This window comes from Scyliorhinus torazame, chromosome 30, assembly GCF_047496885.1.
Source record: "Scyliorhinus torazame isolate Kashiwa2021f chromosome 30, sScyTor2.1, whole genome shotgun sequence".
NCBI classification, from domain to species: domain Eukaryota; kingdom Metazoa; phylum Chordata; class Chondrichthyes; order Carcharhiniformes; family Scyliorhinidae; genus Scyliorhinus; species Scyliorhinus torazame.
In genome coordinates this window covers 37,498,879-37,520,425 of record NC_092736.1, presented here as the reverse complement: position 1 = coordinate 37,520,425, position 21,547 = coordinate 37,498,879, and the positions used below count along the sequence as shown (strand labels likewise).

At 44.4% G+C, this 21,547-nt stretch overlaps 1 protein-coding gene across 18 annotated transcripts in view; it reads right to left on the bottom strand.

The window, feature by feature from the left end:
* Positions 1–5,852: 5,852 nt before the first annotated feature.
* LOC140404495 (tropomyosin alpha-1 chain) overlaps positions 5,853–21,547 on the bottom strand; it is a 68,641-nt gene continuing 52,946 nt past the window's right edge. For 6 of the 18 annotated variants that reach the window (XM_072493117.1, XM_072493113.1, XM_072493114.1 and 3 more), the window contains one exon: positions 5,853–6,185. In XM_072493117.1, coding sequence (XP_072349218.1) covers positions 6,103–6,185 — 83 coding nt within the window. In that variant the 3' untranslated portion in view covers positions 5,853–6,102. Of the gene's footprint in view, positions 6,186–6,754; positions 6,961–19,250; positions 19,458–21,547 lie in introns of those variants that run through there. The other 12 variants (XM_072493110.1, XM_072493112.1, XM_072493109.1 and 9 more) reach the window with 8 other exon arrangements.

The window sequence follows — 21,547 nt, the reverse complement described above, 5'->3', positions numbered from 1 at the left end:
AACCCATGCTGCGTCTGCCCAATGGGACAATTTCCCTCCAGGTGCCCCGCTATTTCCTCAATGATAGATTCCAGCATTTTCCCTACAACCGAAGTTAAGCTTACCGGCCTATAATTACCCGCTTTCTGCCGACCTCCTTTTTTAAACAGTGGTGTCACGTTTGCTACTTTCCAATCCTCTGGGACCACCCCAGAGTCTAATGAATTTTGATAAATTATCACTAGTGCGTTTACAATTTCCCTAGCCATCTCTTTTAACACTCTGGGATGCATCCCATCAGGGCCAGGAGACTTGTCTGCCTTTAGCCCCATTAGCTTGCCCATCACTACCTCCTTGGTGATTACAATCATCTCAAGGTCCTCACCGATCATATCTTTATTTCCATCAGTCACTGGCATGTTATTTGTGTCTTCCACTGTGAAGACTGACCCAAAAAACCTGTTCAGCTCCTCAGCCATTTCCCCGTCTCCTATTATTAAATCTCCCTTCTCATCTTCCAAAGGACCAATATTTACCTTAGCCACTCTTTTTTGTCTTATATATTTGTAAAAGCTTTTACTATCTGCTTTTATGTTCTGAGCAAGTTTACTTTCATAGTCTACCTTACTCTTCTTTATAGCTTTTTTAGTAGCTTTCTGTTGTCCCCTAAAGATCTCCCAGTCCTCTAGTCTCCCACTGATCTTTGCCACTTTGTATGTTTTTTCCTTCAATTTGATACTCTCCCTCACCTCCTTATTTTTCCATGGTCGATTTTTCCCCTTTCTACCGTCTTTCTTTTTTGTCGGTATGAACCTTTCCTGAACACTGAAAGATCGCTCGGAAGGTTCTCCACTGTTCCTCAACTGCTCCACCATAAAGTCTTTGCTCCCAGTCTACCTTAGCTAGATCTTCTCTCATCCCATTGTAATCGCCTTTGTTTAAGCACAAAACACTAGTGCTTGATTTTACCTTGTCATCCTCCAACTGTATTTTAAATTCCACCATATTGTGGTCGCTCCTTCCAAGAGGATCCCGAACTATGAGATCATTAATCAATCCTGCCTCATTACACAGGACCAGATCTAGGACTGCTTGTTCCCTTGTAGGTTCCATTACATACTGTTCCAGGAAATTATCCCGGACACATTCTATAAACTCCTCCTCAAGGCTGCCTTTATCAACCAGGTTAAACCAATCGACATGCAGATTAAAATCTCCCATGATAACCGCTGTACCATTTCTACATGCATCCGTTATTTCTTTGCTTATTGCCTGCCCTACCATCCTGTTACTATTTGGTGGCCTATAGACTACTCCTATCAGTGAGCTTTTCGCCTTACTATTCCTGATTTCCACCCAAATTGATTCAACCTCGTCTTCCATAGCACCAATATCATCCCTTACTATTGCCCGGATGCCATCCTTAAACAACAAAGCTACACCACCGCCCTTACCGTCCATTCTATCCTTTCGTATAGTCTGATACCCTTGGATATTTAACTCCCAGTCGTGACCATCTTTTAACCATGTTTCAGTAATGGCCACTAAATCATAGTCATTCACGATGATTTGCGCCATCAACTCATTCATCTTATTTTGTATACTACGAGCATTCAGGTAAAGTACACTTATAAGAACATAAGAACTAGGAGCAGGAGTAGGCCATCTAGCCCGTTGAGCCTGCTCCACCATTCAATGAGATCATGGCTGATCTTTTGTGGACTCAGCTCCACTTTCCGGCCCGAACACCATAACCCTTAATCCCTTTATTCTTCAAAAAACTATCTATCTTTATCTTAAAAACATTTAATGAAGGAGCCTCTACTGCTTCACTGGGCAAGGAATTCTATAGATTCACAACCCTTTGGGTGAAGAAGTTCCTCCTAAACTCAGTCCTAAATCTACTTCCCCTTATTTTGAGGCTATGCCCCCTAGTTCTGCTTTCACCCGCCAGTGGAAACAACCTGCCCGCATCTATCCTATCTATTCCCTTCATAATCTTATATGTTTCTATAAGATCCCCCCTCATCCTTCTAAATTCCAACGAGTACAGTCCCAGTCTACTCAACCTCTCCTCGTAATCCAACCCCTTCAGCTCTGGGATTAACCTAGTGAATCTCCTCTGCACACCCTCCAGTGCCAGTGCGTCCTTTCTCAAGTAAGGAGACCAAAACTGAACACAATACTCCAGGTGTGGCCTCACTAACACCTTATACAATTGCAGCAGAACCTCCCTAGTCTTAAACTCCATCCCTCTAGCAATGAAGGACAAAATTCCATTTGCTTTCTTAATCACCTGTTGCACCTGAAAACCAACTTTCTGCGACTCATGCACTAGCACACCCAGGTCTCTCTGCACAGCAGCATGTTTTAATATTTTATCATTTAAATAATAATCCCTTTTGCTGTTATTCCTACCAAAATGGATAACCTCACATTTGTCAACATTGTATTCCATCTGCCAGACCCTAGCCCATTCACTTAGCCTATCCAAATCCCTCTGCAGACTTCCAGTATCCTCTGCACTTTTTGCTTTACCACTTATCTTAGTGTCGTCTGCAAACTTGGACACATTGCCCTTGGTCCCCAACTCCAAATCATCTATGTAAATTGTGAACAGTTGTGGGCCCAACACTGATCCCTGAGGGACACCACTAGCTACTGATTGCCAACCAGAGAAACACCCATTAATCCCCACGCTTTGCTTTCTATTAATTAACCAATCGTCTATCCATGCTATTACTTTCCCCTTAATGCCATGCATCTTTATCTTATGCAACAACCTTTTGTGTGGCACCTTGTCAAAGGCTTTCTGGAAATCCAGATATACCACATCCATTTCCTCCCCGTTATCTACCGCACTGTTAATGTCAGAAAATTCCACTAAATTAGTTAGGCACGACCTGCCCTTTATGAACCCATGCTGCATCTGTCCAATGGGACAATTTCCATCCAGATGCCTCGCTTATGCTGTTTTTTATGTCTTTGTTATGAATCCTAACACCTTGATCAGTAACTTTTCGCAAATTATTTTTCCTCTTACCCTTTCTCCTAATTTTCCTCGTCTTTGAACCCATATCTCTACATAATAACCTGTCACGTAACCTGCTGCCTTGCTCTCCATTAACCATTATACTGTCCATAGCTTTACCCTTCCCTTCCCCCCAACTTGCTAGTTTAAAGTCCTTGTGACCAACCTATTTATCCTATTCTCTAGAACACTGGTCCCAGAATGGTTCAGGTGAAGACCGTCCCAATGGTACAGGTCCCTCCAGCCCCAGTACTGATGCCAATGCCCCATGAAATGGAATCCCTCTTTCCCGCACCACTCCTTTAGCCACGTGTTAACTTCCCTAATTTTCTCAACCCTATGCCAATTGGCACGTGGCTCGGGTAGTAATCCAGAGATTATAACCCTGGAGGACCTGTTCTTTAATTTAGTCCCTAGTGTTTGATAATCCCCAAACAGGTCCTCTTTCCTAGTCTTACCTATGTTGTTAGTCCCAACGTGGACCACAACAACTGGATCCTCCCCCTTCCTCTCCAAAATCCTTTCAAGCCGATCAGAGATGTCCCTCACCCTGGCACCAGGAGGCAACATACCATGCGGGACTCACGGTCTGCCTTACAAAGGATGCCATCAATCCCCCTAATTATAGAATCTCCTACAACTACCACTTGTCTTTTTGCTCCCCTCTCTTGAATGGCTTCCTGTACCACGGTGCAGTGGTCAGTCAACGCATCCTCCCTACAGCCCTCTTCATCATCCACACAGGGAGCAAGTACCTCATACCTGTTGGACAAGGTCAAGGGCTGAGGCTCCTCAACTCCTAAACTCAGGGTCCCCCTACCTGCCTCCCTTGCGGTCACACCACCCTGTCCCTGACCACTGACCAAATTAACAGTACTTATTCTACCGGGTGTGACTGCCTCCTGAAACAAAGCGTCCAGGTAATTTTCCCCCTCCCTGATGTGCCGCAGTGTGTGCAGCTCGGTCTCCAGCTCATCAATTCTGAGCCGAAGTTCCTCGAGCAGCCAACACTTGCTGCAGATGTGGTCACTGACGGTCTCAATGGGATCCACCAGTTCCATCATCATACAGCAACAGCACATCACCTGTCCAGCCATATTCAACTAGTTAATTAATTTAAATAATTTTTTTTTAATTTTAAATTTTTTTTATAGAACCTCAAGGATAAACTCGAACACCAACAAAAACACAGCCGTCTCTCGCCACTCACCCGAACTCAGTCACTCACCTAAACTCAGATGCACTCTGTTCCAATCAGCACTACGTGACTAAAGGCACTCCTGCCACACCTTTTGTACCCTGCCTGATTTCCAATGAGCCAATAGACCCGCTCCAGGAAGTGAAGTCTCCAACTGCCACTCGACCTGTAAACTAAGCACTTTTAAATATGCACTCACCAGTCCCAGCAACCCTGCAGCCTGCTCCAGGAACTGAAGTCTCTTTTAAATATGCACTCACCTCTCCCAGCAACCCAGACTTAGCTATGGGCCCCATTCTAGGGATCCGAGCACAAAATCCCAGCAGACACTCCAGTGTGACACAGAGTCCTGTCTTGTCGGAGATGACATCTCTCCGATGAGACTTTAAATGGACGCTCCTCTCCTGCCCTCTCAAGAGGGCATTCAAGCATTTTGCTGAAGATTAGAGAACTTTCCCATACCACAAACAAATTACTGTTCATTTATCTCCATGTTGTTTCTGGGTGCAAATTGACTACATTTCCTCCAAGACAATAGTGGCTCTACTTCTAAAGTATGTCATTGGTCGTAAAGTGCTTTGGGATATGCTGAGGATGTGATAAATGCAAATCTGCCCTATGGCCACCAAAAAGAGAATTAGGAAGCTCATTAAAAAATTCAAAGGACTGATTTAACAAAATCTCATGAGTGTGTGTTTATTGCCATAATAAAGTTTACAGAGAAGCATATTGTTAAAACAATTCACAATTAAGCGTGCATGGGAAAGCATTACCAGAATGTTCTACTCATTATTGTCTTCTGCAACAAATCAAATAGTCTTTTGATTTTAAGTCATTCATACATTTTGTACAATATTCAGCAGTACGTAAAAAGGGAAGGAAGATTTTTCAGCCACTTGTTTATGGTTTTAACAACTCGTCCAGCCTGTTGGCATAGAGACCCCATCAATAACTACGATGTTACTAAGGGATTCTGGATTGGCCCACCACACACCCAGACTCGGAAGTAGAACCGGGTAGGGTGGATTTAACAAATACGTTCTAGGATCTTCTCACTATGTATTCTGTGATACTACCATCTACATTGCAATTAAAATTAATTTAGCGAGCTTCATTTGACAGTGATTATTTTGTCCAGAACTAGATGGCGATCACATTTTGCTGAGGTTGGCTGGTCGCTATGAGTGCCTTTCATTACATTTGAAGCATGACCTTTCAAATCACACCGAGGAATGTTGAACTAAGATGGAAGGGGAATTACAGGTCAGACTTGAGACGGACCAATTTAAAACACCAGGAACACAAAAAAAAAAATTGGACGTGTTACAAAAGCAGGCAATATTATAGACTGCATCTTCCAGACATCATAACATTTTCCTATATTTTATCCCTTCCCTTCAAAAAAAAATTGCAAGTGTTTAAAAACCCAGTGTTTTACAAAAGAATAAATGGGTCTAAAGTGTTGTTCCCAAACTTCCCCTTTATCTGGTTTCCAGTGCATTCTTCCATGAACTGAACTCCAGACAGGGGAAAAGAATGCAAGGGTGAACATATTTGGCAAGGTTTCAAAAATAATTTCGGAAATCGGTTCACCTTTTAAAAAGGATGTTTTCTGGAACATGGACAGTCTGTAATTTCCAGTACTTTTGAAAAGTATTGGGTGGGAGAGTATTTTAAAAAACAAAACGAGCAATTATGGGACACTGCAGAATTTCAATTTGGAATTTATTCAATCGCTTGTATATCTTCGAATGGGCCAGAACTGATAAGTTGGTCTAACTCCTGGCTGCCTGCCACACTGCCAAACACCTGCGTAAAATCAAGGGGGCTCCGGTTCTCAAGAAGGGCCTTTGACAACTGAGCGGGCAATCAGCTTACAGCAAATCAGTATAGCTCACAAATTATTAAGCTCCAGTAGAGTTTGATCGAGCATCTGGTGCATGCTGAGGTTTTCTTCTTTGGCTTGCGCCAGTTTTTCTGTTTTAAGATTAAAAATAAATAAATAAATAAAAACACATTAACGCAAAAAAGATGCTTCACATTCAAGGCATGCACATTAGAATCCTGCTAGCCAGGTCAAGCCACCTGCCCGTGTGCACTGTGTAGATACAACTTAGAATTATTCCCTTGTTGAGTTTTGAGGATAGAGGTAACCCTAGAGTTAACCCTAAACCACACGTTGTACAGGAACAGCTTTTTCCCACATTACGACATTGACTCTGAAGCATTTGGGAACAGCTTAAGAGATGGTGGATTGTGCTATGCAAATACAAAGTTCTTTCAGAGATACTGCTCACCTTAAAGGTGTCTTGGAATAGGTAATATGGTGCAAAGATGTAAGGAAATTGCATTTACAAATGCACACTACATACATCTGCTGGTCAGACCATTACACATCTAATACTGCAAGCATTTCTGGTAACTAGTCAAAATTTGTGTACAATACATGATGGCTGATAGCACTTGCGCTGAGACAAGAGGTTCTCCTTTAGACTAGACAGGAAATCTAAAATTGAGAGTTTGAATGAATTAGCAAGCTGGCCAAGTTACATTACACCAATGGCTTAGGAAATTAATCTCATTTGACAGGCAATCCAAAACTAGTCAGAGGAGAAAATAAAGCAATCAGCAGACTGAAGGTTAGAAACCAAGCTGGATACCACCCCATAAAATCAGGCACTCAGGTCATTCAAGGCCAGCTTAAGCTCATTAGCAAGAAGACGGTTTTGCTCTAGTTGATGGTACAGGCGATCTTCAGGATCCACAGTCAGGTTAGAAGGAAACAAAAGCAGAGAGTTTGAGGTTAGGCAAGAGAGCACAAGATAGAAAACCAGCAAAGCTCAAATGGCAAAACTAAATCCAAGCAACTCTCCTCAATAATCCAACCTGGATATTATTGAAATATTATTAGACATGCCCCAGCACAAACCACAATGCATTAAACATCTACAAAATCCAGAGACCAAACCCATTTAGGGCTTTGTTGCAAGTTTAAGGTTCAACACACAGTCAACCCTCATCTGTTGGACAATGATTCCAATTTGAAGATTTCGGTGACACCAACCTTGCAAAAAGAAACCTCTCCTGAACCTTGCTTACGGAACAATAACTGAAGTCAGCATTTTCATGAACTTACAAAATAATTTAATATAACATACTGTAGGATTGTAATGTTTGGTCTCTACATCACAATTTAGAGAGAGGATATGTTTAGATTCTACACAAAGTGATTTACGCGGTCTTGATCCCTCTCACTAACTAGATGTTAATTGCCCATCATTAGCAGCACAAAAAGTCAACCATATTAGTAGGGACTGAAGAAGTCACAAGTACAGAAAGTAAACAATAACACTAGTGGAATGATGGCTGTATACATCGACAGAACTAGAATACAAGGGGGTAGGAACCAGACAAAGCTTGGCGACTACACCTGGAGGACCGCAAGCAGTTCTTGGCAACACAACTTATGAAAGATATGTGGCATGGCAGTCGGACAGCAATGGATCACCAGAAAGACACCTGGACACCAAGGATTAAAATATGTGTCATGTTTGAGACGTGAAGAAAAAAAAAATATATATATATATATATATATATCTTAGCCAGCTGGACTACTTTACAAAGCCATTTTTTAAATGCTTTTCAAAATTGCCAATTCCTGAGCGGACAAGATACTCCAGCTGCTCAAGTGCTGCTTTCTGGATGTTTCTGAGCAGTTTCAAAATTAACAAAAGCTAACAACTCAAATGTCTGAATGAAAATGATGAAGGACGTACATAGGGAGGACCTTTTCCCCTGGAGAGGGACCAATAACCAGGGAGCATAGATTTACGGTAAGGTGCAGAAGATTCACAGGGGATTTGGGGGGGGGGGGGAATTTGGAACTCGCTGCCTGAAAGGGTGGTAGAGGCGGGAACCCTCACAACATTTAAGTATTTAGATCAGCACTTGAAACACCCTAACATACAAGGCTACGGAGCAATGCTGGGAAATAGGATTAGAACAGACAGGGGCTTGATGGCCGACACAGACACAATGGGATGAGAGGCCTCTTTCTGTGTTGTAAAACTCTTTGATGTAATAATAATAATCTTTATTGTCACAAGTAGGCTTACATTAACACTGTAATGAGGTTACGGTGAAAAGCCACTAGTTGCCACATTCCGGCACCTGTTCGGGTACACTGAGGGAGACTTCAGAATGTCCAGATTACCTAACATCACGTCTTTCGGCACTTGTGGGAGGAAACCGGAGCGCCCGGAGGAAACCCACGCACACACGGGGAGAACGTGCAGACTCCACACAGACAGTGACCCAAGCCGGGAATTGAACCTGGTACCTTGGTGCTGTGAAGCAACAGTGCTAACTACTGCGTTACCGTGCTGCCATACCCCTTGCATAGCATAACCATATGAGTCGCAAAAAATTGGTTTACAGGTGATTAAGAAGGCAAATAGAGTTTTGTCTTTCATTGCTAGAGTTTAAGACTAGGGAGGTTATGCTGCAATTGTATAAGGTGTTAGTGAGGCCACACCTGGCGTATTGTGTTCAGTTTTGGTCTCCTTACCCGAGAAAGGACGTACTGGCACTGGAGGGTGTGCAGAGGAGATTCACTAGGTTAATCCCAGAGTTGAAGGGGTTGGATTACGAGAGGTTGAGTAGACTGGGACTGTACTCGTTGGAATTTAGAAGGATGCGGGAGGGGGTCTTATAGAAACGTACAAGATTATGAAGGGAATAGATAGGATGGATGCGGGCAGGTTGTTTCCACTGGCGGGTGAAAGCAGAACTAGGGGGCATAGCCTCAAAATAAGGGGAAGTAGATTTAGGACTGAGTTTAGGAGGAACTTCTTCACCCAAAGGGTTGTGAATCTATGGAATTCCTTGCCCAGTGAAGCAGTAGAGGCTCCTTCATTAAATGTTTTCAAGATAAAGATAGATAGTTTTTTGAAGAATAAAGGGATTAAGGGTTATGGTGTTCGGGCCGGAAAGTGGAGCTGAGTCCGCAAAAGATCAGCCATGATCTCATTGAATGGCGGAGCAGGCTCGAGGGGCCAGATGGCCGACTCCTGCTCCTAGTTCTTATGTTCTTATTTTAGCCAAGCTAACATAATGGCCCAGCAGACGGTCAGTCTGCAAAGGCAGCCCTTCCCAGGTCCTAATCTCCAATGTTCCAGTGGTATTAATGGCCTAAGCATTGACTAGTATTTTTAAAAATAAATTTAGAGTACCCAATTCATTTTTTCCAATTAAGGGGCAATTTTAGTGTGGCCATTCCACCTAATCTGCAAATCTTTGTGTTGTGGGGGCGAAACCCACGCAAACACGGGGAGAATATGCAAACTCCACACGGACAGTGACCCAGAGCCAGGATCGAACCTGGGACCTCGGCGCCGTGAGGCAGCTGTGCTAACCACTGCACCACCGTGCTGCACAGCATTCACTATTATAACACAATGGCTTCAACCATTGAAGGGCCTTGTTTAACAACCCAAAACCAGTGTCACATGACCGAGACTTGGGCTGGCAGAATTCCGTTAACGATACAGTCTTTGGACCTTACGGTCAGTTAGTTGACCTCCAACAAGAAGAGGACTCCAGACAAGCAGCCTATGCTATCTACCATCAAGCAGTATCAGCAGAAAGAACACTGGCCCTCATCAAAACTGCAAACTACTGGAACCTCGGATCCTGCACTTCCAAGACTAACTCACTCTACTTGCCTTCTCCCATCGTGAATGTCTCACTTCTGGAAAGATGGATCATCCAACAATCAGTCAACTTGCCAGAAACCGTCCATTAGATTTCTGATTCTGGACACGTGTGGTCATGTCCTGAACCCGCTTCCATTTTCCTTATGCCCCATTCATTGTGCGAATGCAAAAGGGGTGGATGTTGCAAGGCCCCCCTCGTGTGTGTGATTATAAAAATAAATCAACACTTTTTATTTTATCTTACCTCGAGTTTGCTGCGCAAGTTATTCATAGAAGATTGGAACACTCCAAATTTAAAGATTGGGAAAAATATTCCATAGAATCATTGAATTTACAGTGAAGGAGGCCCGTCGGCCCATCGAGCCTGTACCGGCCCCTGGAAAGAGCACCCTACCCAGCCCCACACCCCCACCCTACCCCATAACCAGGTAACCTAACCTTTTGATTACCAAGGGCAAATTGGCACGGCCAAAATACCGAACCTGCACATCTTTGGACTGTGGGAGGAAACCGGAGCACCCGGAGGAAACCCACGCAGACACGGGGAGAACGTGCAGACTCTGCACAGACAGTGACCCAAGCCGGAATCGAACCCGAGACCCTGGAGCGACGAGGCAGCAGTGCTAACCACTGTGCCAGCCCACTATTTAAAAAAGGGGGAAAGTCAACATTTAAAAAAAACACATTTCTGCTTAGACAGTTAGTGAGTGGAGAAGTCAGGACGGTTTAAATTGACCCCCCTCCCCCTCCTGTCCGTAACAGAATGAGAGATCACACAATCTTTGGGTGGAATATCAAATTGATACATTAACATTTTCTCTCTCAACACAGATGCTGCCGAACATTTCTGCATTTTCTGCTTTTATTATTTTTTAAAAATTAATTAATGCTGGCTGGCCAGCATTTATTGCCCAAATTATGGTGGTGTTCCCAAGAATTCCAATGGTTACGGGATACATTGATCAACGTTTTCCCACTGGTTTGGGAGTCTGGCACCAGGGGCAGAGTCCTTTCAGAGCGAAAGTAACAGACAATTCTACACACAAGGTTGGAACTCTCTTTCGCAAATGGCAATTCATGCTCGACCAATTTTATCTTTTAAAATGAAGACAGGTCGACTTCTGTTGACCAAAAGGTATTAAAGAAAATGGAGCAACAGTAGGCATATAGAATTGAGTGGCACAGTGGTTAGCACTGTTGCTTCACAGCGCCAGGGACCCAGGTTCGATTCCGGCTTGGGTCACTGTCTGTGCGGAGTCTGCACGTTCTCCCCGTGTCTGCGTGGGTTTCCTCCGGGTGCTCCGGTTTCCCCCCACAAGTCCCGAAAAACGTGCTGTTAGGTAGTTTGGACATTCTGCATTCTCCCTCTGTGTACCCGAACAGGCGCCGGTGTGTGGCGACTAGGAGCTTTTCACAGTAACTTCATCGCAGTGTTAATGGAAGCTTACTTGTGACAATAATAAAGATTATTAAATTGGAGATAATGATTTCAATGAATGGAAGAACAGATGGGACAGGTTAAATGCCCTACGCTCCTATGTTGCTAGGCCACTGCAGCAGTTGCCACGGGGAATTTATTTCTGGTGCCAATCTACAGTTTCACAACTTGCCTCAGTAGGATCTGAACCAGTGCTGCGTATCACCACCCGTACTGCACCCGTACCGCACCCGTATCAATCACCACCCGTACTGCACCTGTACTGCACCCGTACTGCACCCTCATCAGCGACCACCACCCGTACCGCACCCTCATCAGCGACCGACTAGCACCCGTACTGCACCCGTATCAGCGACTGACTAGTACCTCATTTGTAAGAAAAAGATTTTGAAAAAGATCAAGCCAGTCATTAAATGAGTGGCAAAAAAAAGCCAAAAACAGGCACTGTGGTCTGTGCAGGAACTTAAGATAGTTTTGTCGATTAAGTATCAATGCCAAACATGTTACCACGCCTGACAATTCTACAACTTTCAATGGTACAATTTTGCTATCCCAGCACAGGAAGTAATAAATGAGTTGAGTGCGCAAGTCCGTTGACATTCAGTCTCTACAGGGTCACCTTCAAAGCACCTCCATAAGTGAGTGTTCCAGTTCAACTCTGGTGAAGTTGTCTTCATATGGGAATTGGATCCAATTTGGTTAGCAACAGGAGAGCAATAATGGTTGATCAAGTGTAAAAAGGGGATGAATTATGAGAAACTTTAACTTTACAGTCTAAATAGATGGTGATTAAAAGAGACAGACAGCAATTGATTACCGGAGGGGCTTTTTGAGGCACAGACTTTAATGAGTGCATGGATAGAGGATTGGTTAAATTAATACAAAGCAAAGCGTGGGTATTAATGGGTGTTTCTCTGGTTGGCAATCAGTAGCTAGTGGTGTTCCTCAGGGATCAGTGTTGGGCCCACAACTGTTCACAATTTACACAGATGATTTGGAGTTGGGGACCAAGGGCAATGTGTCCCAAGTTTGCAGACGACACTAAGATCAGTGGTAAAGCAAAAAGTGCAGAGGATACTGGAAATCTGCAGAGGGATTTGGATAGGCTAAGTGAATGGACTAGGGTCTGGCAGGTGGAATACAATGTTGACAAATGTGAGGTTATCCATTTTGGTAGGAATAACAGCAAAAGGGATTATTATTTAAATGATAAAATATTAAAACATGCTGCTGTGCAGAGAGACCTGGGTGTGCTAGTGCATGAGTCGCAAAAAGTTGGTTTACAGGTGCAACAGGTGATTAAGAATGCAAATGGAATTTTGTCTTTCATTGCTAGAGGGATGGAGTTTAAGACTAGGGTGGTTCTGCTGCAATTGGATAAGGTGTAAGTGACGCCACACCTGGAGTGTTGTGTTCAGTTTTGGTCTCCTAACCTGAGAAAGGACGTACTGGCACTGGAGGGTGTGCAGAGGAGATTCACTGGCGGGTGAAAGCAGAACTCGGGGGCACAACCTCAAAATAAGGGGAAGTAGATTTAGGACTGAGTTTAGGAGGAACTTCTTCACCCAAAGGGTTGTGAATCTATGGAATTCCCTGCCCAGTGAAGCAGTAGAGGCTCCTTCATTAAATGTTTTTAAGATAAAGATAGATAGTTTTTTGAAGAATAAAGGGATTAAGGGTTATGGTGTTCGGGCCGGAAAGTGGAGCTGAGTCCACAAAAGATCAGCCATGATCTCATTGAATGGCGGAGCAGGCTCGAGGGGCCAGATGGCCGACTCCTATTCTTATGTTCTTATCTTCTTATGAATGCATCTTTCAACAGAGGAATGTGGTGTGGGAATATAGGCAGAGCAAGGCAGTGGAATTTGTTTGGGATTGCCCGCAGGAGAAACCTGGGGGTTTTCGCTCACCACCTTTGATTTTTATAAAACGCTCATTTCTCTGAACTTCACCAAAATACAAACATCTTCCGCAACATTTCAATCAGTGGATTCACTGCAACAGTGCAGCTGATAGGCTGGAGCGTGTGTGTGTGCATGTGTGCGAGGGGCTTTGTGCAGAGTGACACAATACCAGACACGGGGCAGCTGGGGCACAGGAGGGGGAGGAATAATTTTTTTTCTGAAGGGCAGCACAGCAGCCCAGTGGTTAGCACTGCTGTTTCACAGAGGCAGGGACCCGGATTCAATTCCGGCCTCGGGTGACTGTCAGTGTGGAGTCTGCACTTTCTCCCCGTGTCTACGTGCATTTCTTCCGGGTGCTCCGGTTTCCTCCCACAGTCCAGAGATGTGGTTAGGTGGATTGGCCACGCTAAATTGCCCCTTCGTGTCCAAAAGGTTAGTTGGGGTTACTTGGATAGGGTGGAGGCTTGGGCTTGAGCAGGGTGCTCTTTTTAAGGGTCGGTGTAGGCGCGATGGGCCGAATGGCCTCCTTCCGCACTGTAAATTCTAAATTCTAGAAGGAAACCGTAAATAACACACACGCACATATACTCGCATACAGGTCCGACGTTAAACAGGGCTGGAGGGCCTTATTGACTCTCTTATTTACTCTCCACTCCGACCAACTTTGCTTCTGACAACTTGTTTAGCTTCAAATTTACAACATTTGTTGGAGGCCAGAATAGCGGCGGGGATCCATGATAACGATGACAGGACCCCTCATAAGCTACGGGACCCCCAACGGCGGCGGGGAGTTGGCGAGTAAAAATCTGCTTGGTTCACTAATGCCCTTCAGGGAAGGAAATCTGCCAACCTTACCCGACCTGGCCAACATGCGACTCCAGACCCATAGCAATGTGGTTGGACCTTCAGAAATGGGCGAGCAGGGCATTCTAGCTCAGGGAAAATTAGATAACAAATGCCAGCCTTGCCAGCCACATTGCAGGAAAGGATTAGAAAAAGACAACTTGATGGAATGAATGGGCAGACAACTGTAGATGAAGCTCAATGAGGAGAAATGTCAAGTGATTAATTCTGGAAGAAAGAACATGGAAAAGACAATGAAGGGCAGTGGACCTGAGACTGGGATGATGTTGTATGGTGTGAGATATATGTATCGCCCTTTTACATCTGGGGTTCTCACGTATTTTCGTTGTAATTTTTGTTTTGAAGTGTTGGTGTAAAGAATCCGTGATTGGTTCCTGCATGGGTGCAGATGGGTCTGATATCCGAGGACAGGAGGTTGTGGTGGGTCATTGCGGCCTTTACCACTGCTGGTATTGGAGGGAGATATATATTGGTGCATGCCCCGAACATGGTGCGAAGAATGTACCCTGAACCCTTGTGACAACTGCGATCAATGGCTGTGTGGGAAGGTGTGCTCCATTAGACAAGGCTTTCATGGCCTTGTCTGGTTTCTCCCTTGTTGGGTTTATAGAAGCATCAGGTTGTCTAATGATCATATTGAGCCAGTTATACTGCTCTCCTATCGCCCTCTGTATCTGTGTATGTTGAGCTGCCTTCTTGCTTGCTGTATCATTCTGGTGGTTTTGTTACATTTTTTGTCAAAATGTAAAACCTTAAATAAACGTTTTTTTTTTAAAATAAAGAGCACAATTCCAAATGAGGTTCTGGAGCAGGAGGGAACGGCACCTATAGTTGCATAAGCTGTTGAAGGAGGCATACAGGTGGGAAGTCGAGATAATGAAGCATTTTGTACCCGAGAGAGAAGGGCGGCATGTGGCACAGTGGTTAGTACTGGGACTACAGCGCTGAAGACCAATGTTCGAATCCCGGCCCCAGGTCACTGTCCGTGTAGAGTTTGCACATTCTCCCAGTGTCTGTGTGGGTTTCGCCCCCGCAACCCAAAGATGTGCAGGGTAGATGGATTGGCTGCGCTAAATTGCCCCTTGATTGGAAAAGATAAATAATTGGGTACTCTAAATTTTTTTAAAAATAGGGGCACAAAGGAGATTGTTCGAGATGTTCAGATTCATGAGGGATTTGGACGGAGGGGATAGGGAGAAAGAGCTCCGACTCGGAAAAGATCGAGCACGAGAGGGGCACAGATTTAAAATAATTAGCAATGGCGGCACGGTGGCGCAGTGGTTAGCACTGCTGCCTCACGGCACGGAGGACCTGGGTTCGATCCCGGCTCTGGGTCACTGTCAGTGTGGAGTTTGCACATTCTCCCAGTGTCTGCGTGGGTTTCACCCCCACAATCCAAAGATGTGCAGGGTAGGTGGATTGGCCGCGCTAAATTGCCCCTTAATTAGAAAAAATGAATTGGGTATTCTAAATTTATTTTAAAAACTAAATGAAATAAAAAAATTAGTAAAAGAAGCAAAAAAGTGACACGAGGAAAACCTTTCTTCACCCAGCGAGTGGATACAGTTTGGAAAGTGCTGTCCAAGATCGTGGTGGAGGCAAATTCAATGAAAGTACTCGAAAGGCAATGAGACTGTTATCTAAAAAAGGGAGAATGTGCAGGGTTACAGGGTCACAGTAGGAGTATGGTACTGAGTGAGAGAGCTAGTGCAGATGCGATGGGCGAAATAGACTCCTTCTGCGCTGTAACAATTCTGAGAGTCTGTGGTGATTTCTTTCCTTTTTGAATGATTCTTAACTAATCTCTACCTAAAAACAAGAGCGTAATCCCTCCTCGTTCAGTGCAGAACGAGGCTGGGGGAGAAGCATGCGAGAGTGAGAGATCTGTAGTAGATGCAAAGGAATCGCGATCATTTCTTCATCTGCTCCCCTGGATGAATCCTAAACACACTCGAGAGGAATAAGGCTGTTCAGACGGATGGAAAACAGCAAGTTTCAACCTCGTCTCAGTCATGGTGATCATGATAACCATCATTGTTTGTTGTAAAACCTATTTGGTTCGCTAATATCCTTTAGGGAAGGAAATCTGCCGTCCTACCTGATCTGGCCTACATGTCAATCCAGACTCACAATATTGTTGTCTCTTTACTATCCTCTGAAAACACCGAGCAATCCACTCGGGGGCAATGAGAGATGGGAAACAAACTCCAGCGACACCCCCATCCGATGAAAGAATAAAGAAATCCAACTTTTCTCCAAAAATAAACTTTTCCCATGGCTCTTCAATAAAAATGAAAAATGTATTTGTAATACCCCTGTGATTTTCCGACACGCTATTGCTTCCACCAGTTTCCAGGATATTAATTTTTAATTCCTGGAGGCCCTAGGACAATCATAGAATAGAATCATAGAAGTTTACAGCATGGAAACAGGCCCTTCGGCCCAACCAGTCCATGCCGCCCAGTTTTTGCCATTAAGCTAGTCCCAGTTGCCCGCACTTGGCCCATAACCCTCTATACCCATCTTACCCATGTAACTATCTAAATGCTTTTTAAAACACACAATTGTACCCGCCTCTACTACTACCTCTGGCAGCCCATTCCAGACACTCACTACCCTCTGTGAAGAAATTGCCCCTCTGGGCCCTTCTGAATCTCTCCCCTCTCACCTTAAACCTATGCCCTCTAGTTTTAGACTCCCCTACCTTTGGGAAAAGATGTTGACTATCTACCTTATCTATGCCCCTCATTATTTTATAGACCTCTCTAAGATCACCCCTAAGCCTCCTACGCTCCAGGGAAAAAAGTCCCAGTCTATCCAGCCTCTCCTTATAACTCGAACCATCAAGTCCCGGTAACATCCCAGTAAATCTTTTCTAGAGGATTAATCACTCAAAGAAACATCCAGTGTGCAGGCTGCCACGAAAGGCAGAGAAACGCCTTAATACCATTCACAAGTAGTAATTCGGGCAAAACAACACGTATCTAATATGCTGCCACTTTCTCAAAGTTTGTGAACTGAACTGGGTCACCCACAATGCACAGCGAGGTTCAGGAATAGCTACATGTATAGAGGGACTGTGAGTTCTGGTAAAAGGTCATTTGTGCTAGCAAGTTAAGGATAACAAAAAAAAAAGCACAGAATCTCTCCAGAGTAGAAGGAGGCCATTTGGCACATCGAGCCTGCACTGACCCGCTGAAACAGCGCCCACCCTAACTAGGCCCACTCCCTTGCCCTATTCCCGTAACCCCACCTAACCAAACTTCCCTGGACACTAAGGGCAATTTATCATGGCCAATCCACCTAACCACATCTTTGGACTGTGGGAGGAAACCGGAGCACCCGGAGTAAACCCACGCACACACGGGGAGAACGTGCAGACTCCGCACAGACAGTGACACAAGGTCGGAAGTGAACCTAGTCCCCTCGCCGTGAGGCAGCAGTGCTAACCACTGCACCTTATGCACCTGTGCCTCTTATCAGCAAAGGTGCTCAACCATTCTTGAGCCATCAAAAGGGAGTATTTGTCCCAACTACAGTGATCAACATTCCCCAAGTTAACAATCTCTGCAGGATTCAACGGAGCTCAAGACAACACGTTCAAAATTCTTTTTTACTGATGCATCATTCTTCACTTCGTCCAACTGCAAGAAATTAGCTGCGGAACTACTTGGTCCTCATCAGGTCAGCAGATAAAAACAAAAGGATGCACTTGACAAATTATCCCAACATTGAGCAACCCAGCTGGTCTATATGAGCCATCCAGCACTAAATTTAATCTATCAACAGAATTTCTATTTCTTTCTCCCCCTCATACTAGCCTAGCTTCCCCTCCAATGCACCTCTGTCTTCTGCCTCAATTACTCCAAGCAAGCATCACATACTCGCTACTCTCTGGGCAATGGAAATTTATCTTGAATTTACGGTCACATCCATGGCCCATTGTTTTGATCTCTCAAAACTCTTTAAATTACAGAATAAGTGATTGCAATTTGTGCAATTGCAAATGAGGTTTTTCTGTTTTGGTGTGTGGTGAGGAATATCAGGGATTAAATCTCACTCTTACCCACAAGTACAGATGAACCAAAAGGAAAGATTCAGTCTGTTTCTCTTCCTGCCAGTTCCTGAATGGCTCAAAAGTTCAAAACACCAATTATGCAGGTAAACCCCATTCTGATTGGACAGTTAAACTGGAGGTAGGAATAGAGTCCCACAGATTTGAAGAGTACATTCATGGCAAATAGATTCTATGGGCTCAGCATTTTGACTCACATGATTATAATCCAGATAATAATAATCGCTTATTGTCACAAGTAGGCTTCAATGAAGTTACTGTGAAAAGCCTTTGAAAGCTATGGTTAAAAGGTAAAGAAATTCCCTTTCTATTCGGGGGAGGGAGAAAATTATACACTTGAAAAAGATTATTTAACCTCATTCATTACTTTCAGTGGAAACTAGTCCAGCTTGAAATTTTCCACAGATGTCTATTGAATGTAGATTTGTTTTGGTAAACACACGTTTGCTTTTTAGTTTCAACTTCAGTTGTTTGTATTCGAAGGTCCATTTCTTCATTCACAGTGCTCCTAAATGAAGCAAAATCCTCGTCACCACCCTGCCATCACCTCATCTTAAAACAGGTCACAGCTTAACCTTCCAATTAGAGGCAACTCGAGTAATTCAGTAGAAACTTTCCACTCTCAAGGTTGCAGAAGGTTGGACATCCTTAAAATCTTAAATTCCCCGTTTGATTTTGTCAAATTCAGACAAATGAACACTCATTGCACAGTTCAACTCCTGAAGGGTCACAATGGGCCTTTTCTGCACTGTGGAAGTCTATGGCTCTTGTGGCTTACTGAAAGAAAGACTGGCATCATCTGCTTACATGGAACGCTCATGGGCAGACAATGATCATCGACTAAAGCCAACATTGCACCAACTCATATCACTCAATCCAATAACAGTACGGTCCACATCTGATGGTACATATGCATGAAGATAGAATCAAAGCAAAAAATAAAGCAACTGCCACAAAAGCATTTTGTTCCATTGTGAAGCATAACCTCGGTTTTATTTTTCAAGTTGCCGTTCAGTAATAAATTAAAGAAATAGCAGAAGGATGCGGTTCATCTAGAAAGGTGTTTATTTTACATTTAGGCAATGAAGAGACACTGTACAATGAGGAGAGAGTGACTGATGTAACTGAAAGCCTGAATTAGCTGCTAGGACAGGTAGAGCAAGAGATTCAGCCCACTTAGAACCGGAGTGAAGAATTCAGAAACAAAAGCCAGCGGACTGGAGATGTCTTTGACATTGCAGTGAAGCAGTTTATCTGCGCGAGAAAAGGGACAGAACAAAATTGAATGACAGAAACAGATGAAAGCTGAAGGCAAATTAAAAAATAAAAATGAAAACAAAAAATAAAGGAGCAAAGAATTTGAACAGCTCTGGCTAGTTTCCAGTTTGAAGTCCAGTGCAAAGCCATACCAAACTGAAGGTTTTAGAAAGAAGAATGTTTGTCAGATTACGGGTGAATTAGCTGGATCTCATTTTGCACAAGTTTGGAGTTACTGCCCGTCCTGCCAGCCAGTTGTCGCTAACTAATCGAGTTATTTGTAGCATCTAATTAAGTATTTCCATCGGGCCCATTCTCAGCTTAAAAATGACTTAACTGGGACAATGTCAAATCCCATTAGGGTGGCACAGTGGTTAGCATTGCTTATTAAAAAAATAGTTTAGAGTACACAATTCTCTTTTTTTTCCCAATTAAGGGGCAATTTAGCGAGGCCAATCCACCTAACCTGCACAGCTTTGGGTCGTGGGGGTGAGACCCACGCACACGGGAAGAATGTGCAAACTCCACATGGACAGTGACCGGGGCCGAGATCGAACCCGGGTCCTCGGTGCAGTGAAGCAGCAGTGCTAAACTGTGTCTGCGTTTCCTCCGGGTGCTCCGGTTTCCTCCCACAGTCCAAAGATCTGCAGGTTAGGTGGATTGGCCCTGCTAAATTGACCCCCTAGTGTCCAGAGATGTGCAGGTTAGGCGGAGTTACGAGGATAGGGTGGGAGGGTGGGCTTAGGTAGGGTGCTCTTTCAGTGAGTCGGTGCAGATTGGATGGGCAGCATGGCCTCCTTCTGCACTGTTGGGATTCTATGGATATTCAAAACTAATTTGTTTTCTCTAACACAAAGTACATGCTTTCAAGCAGTGCAAAGTCCGCCACATAGATTAAAGAGTTGCATCATTACGGGAGCGTAAACTGGACAGAGGTTGTTCATCAATCCCAATTTGGAACTGCAAAACAACAGTAATCCACTGTGCAACTTTGCACTACAACCCTGACTAAAGATATGTCGAAAAGGTCGAACATTCTTACAGCCGTTTGTGGTTGTGGCCAATTGGCCCAGTTGAAAGGCTAGCGCAGACATGGGGCCAAATGTGTGTCTTGTTCTTCAAGCAGAGAAAGTAACTCTTCTTTCGCTGTTACTCGGAGTGTAGAGGAATGGGTAGGGCAACACGGTAGCACAGTGGTTAGCACAATTGCTTCACAGCTCCAGGGTCCCAGGTTCGATTCCCGGCCTGGGTCACTGTCTGTGCGGAGTCTGCACATCCTCCCCGTGTCTGCGTGGGTTTCCTCCGGGTGCTCCGGTTTCCTCCCACAGTCCAAAGATGTGCGGGTTAGGTGGATTGGCCGTGATAAATTGCCCTTCATGGTGAGGTTGCAGGAATAGGGTGGGGGATTGGACTTGGGGTGGTCTTTCCAAGGGTCGGTGCAGACTCATATGGGCCGAATGGCTTCCTTCTGCATTGTAGGGATTCTATGATTCTGTGACACTTGTCCTTGACAATCGGAGTTGGTAATGCAGCGTCTAAACACCAGTCTTTCCGGTGGCTGCAAGGAGAACGAGTGTTGTCCCCAGTAAAGGACCAAAACAAAAAGCTCGGAGTAAACAAAGGCCAGTGACTCCTGCACCACCTTGGTCCAGTGCCTTTGTTGCCTCAGCACGTGCAGCAGTGAATGCTCTGGCAGAGTGGGGCTCATGGGCCACACTAGGCGATGTTTAACAGAGTCGTCTCACAAGAGGAAACCATAACAGAGACGGGAAGAACGTGCAAAGTCCGCACAGACAGTCACCCGAGGCTGGAATTGAACTCGGGCTCTGGCGCTGTGAAGCAACCGTGCTAACCACTGCGCCACCCCCAAACATGCCTCGTCTTCAAACAAAACCAAAATATTTTAAACTATCTACCATTTCTTTTTGTTCAAGATGCAAGGCCTCAATTTGGGCCCATAATTGGACACTCCAAAAATAGCAATAGGCCTCCTTTACAACCATCGTCATAGTTTGCCCTGGTGAATTTGGCCAGGTTTGTTCAATTCGTTGTCCATAGCCTGTTTGTTGTTGTGGGGTTTGACATTA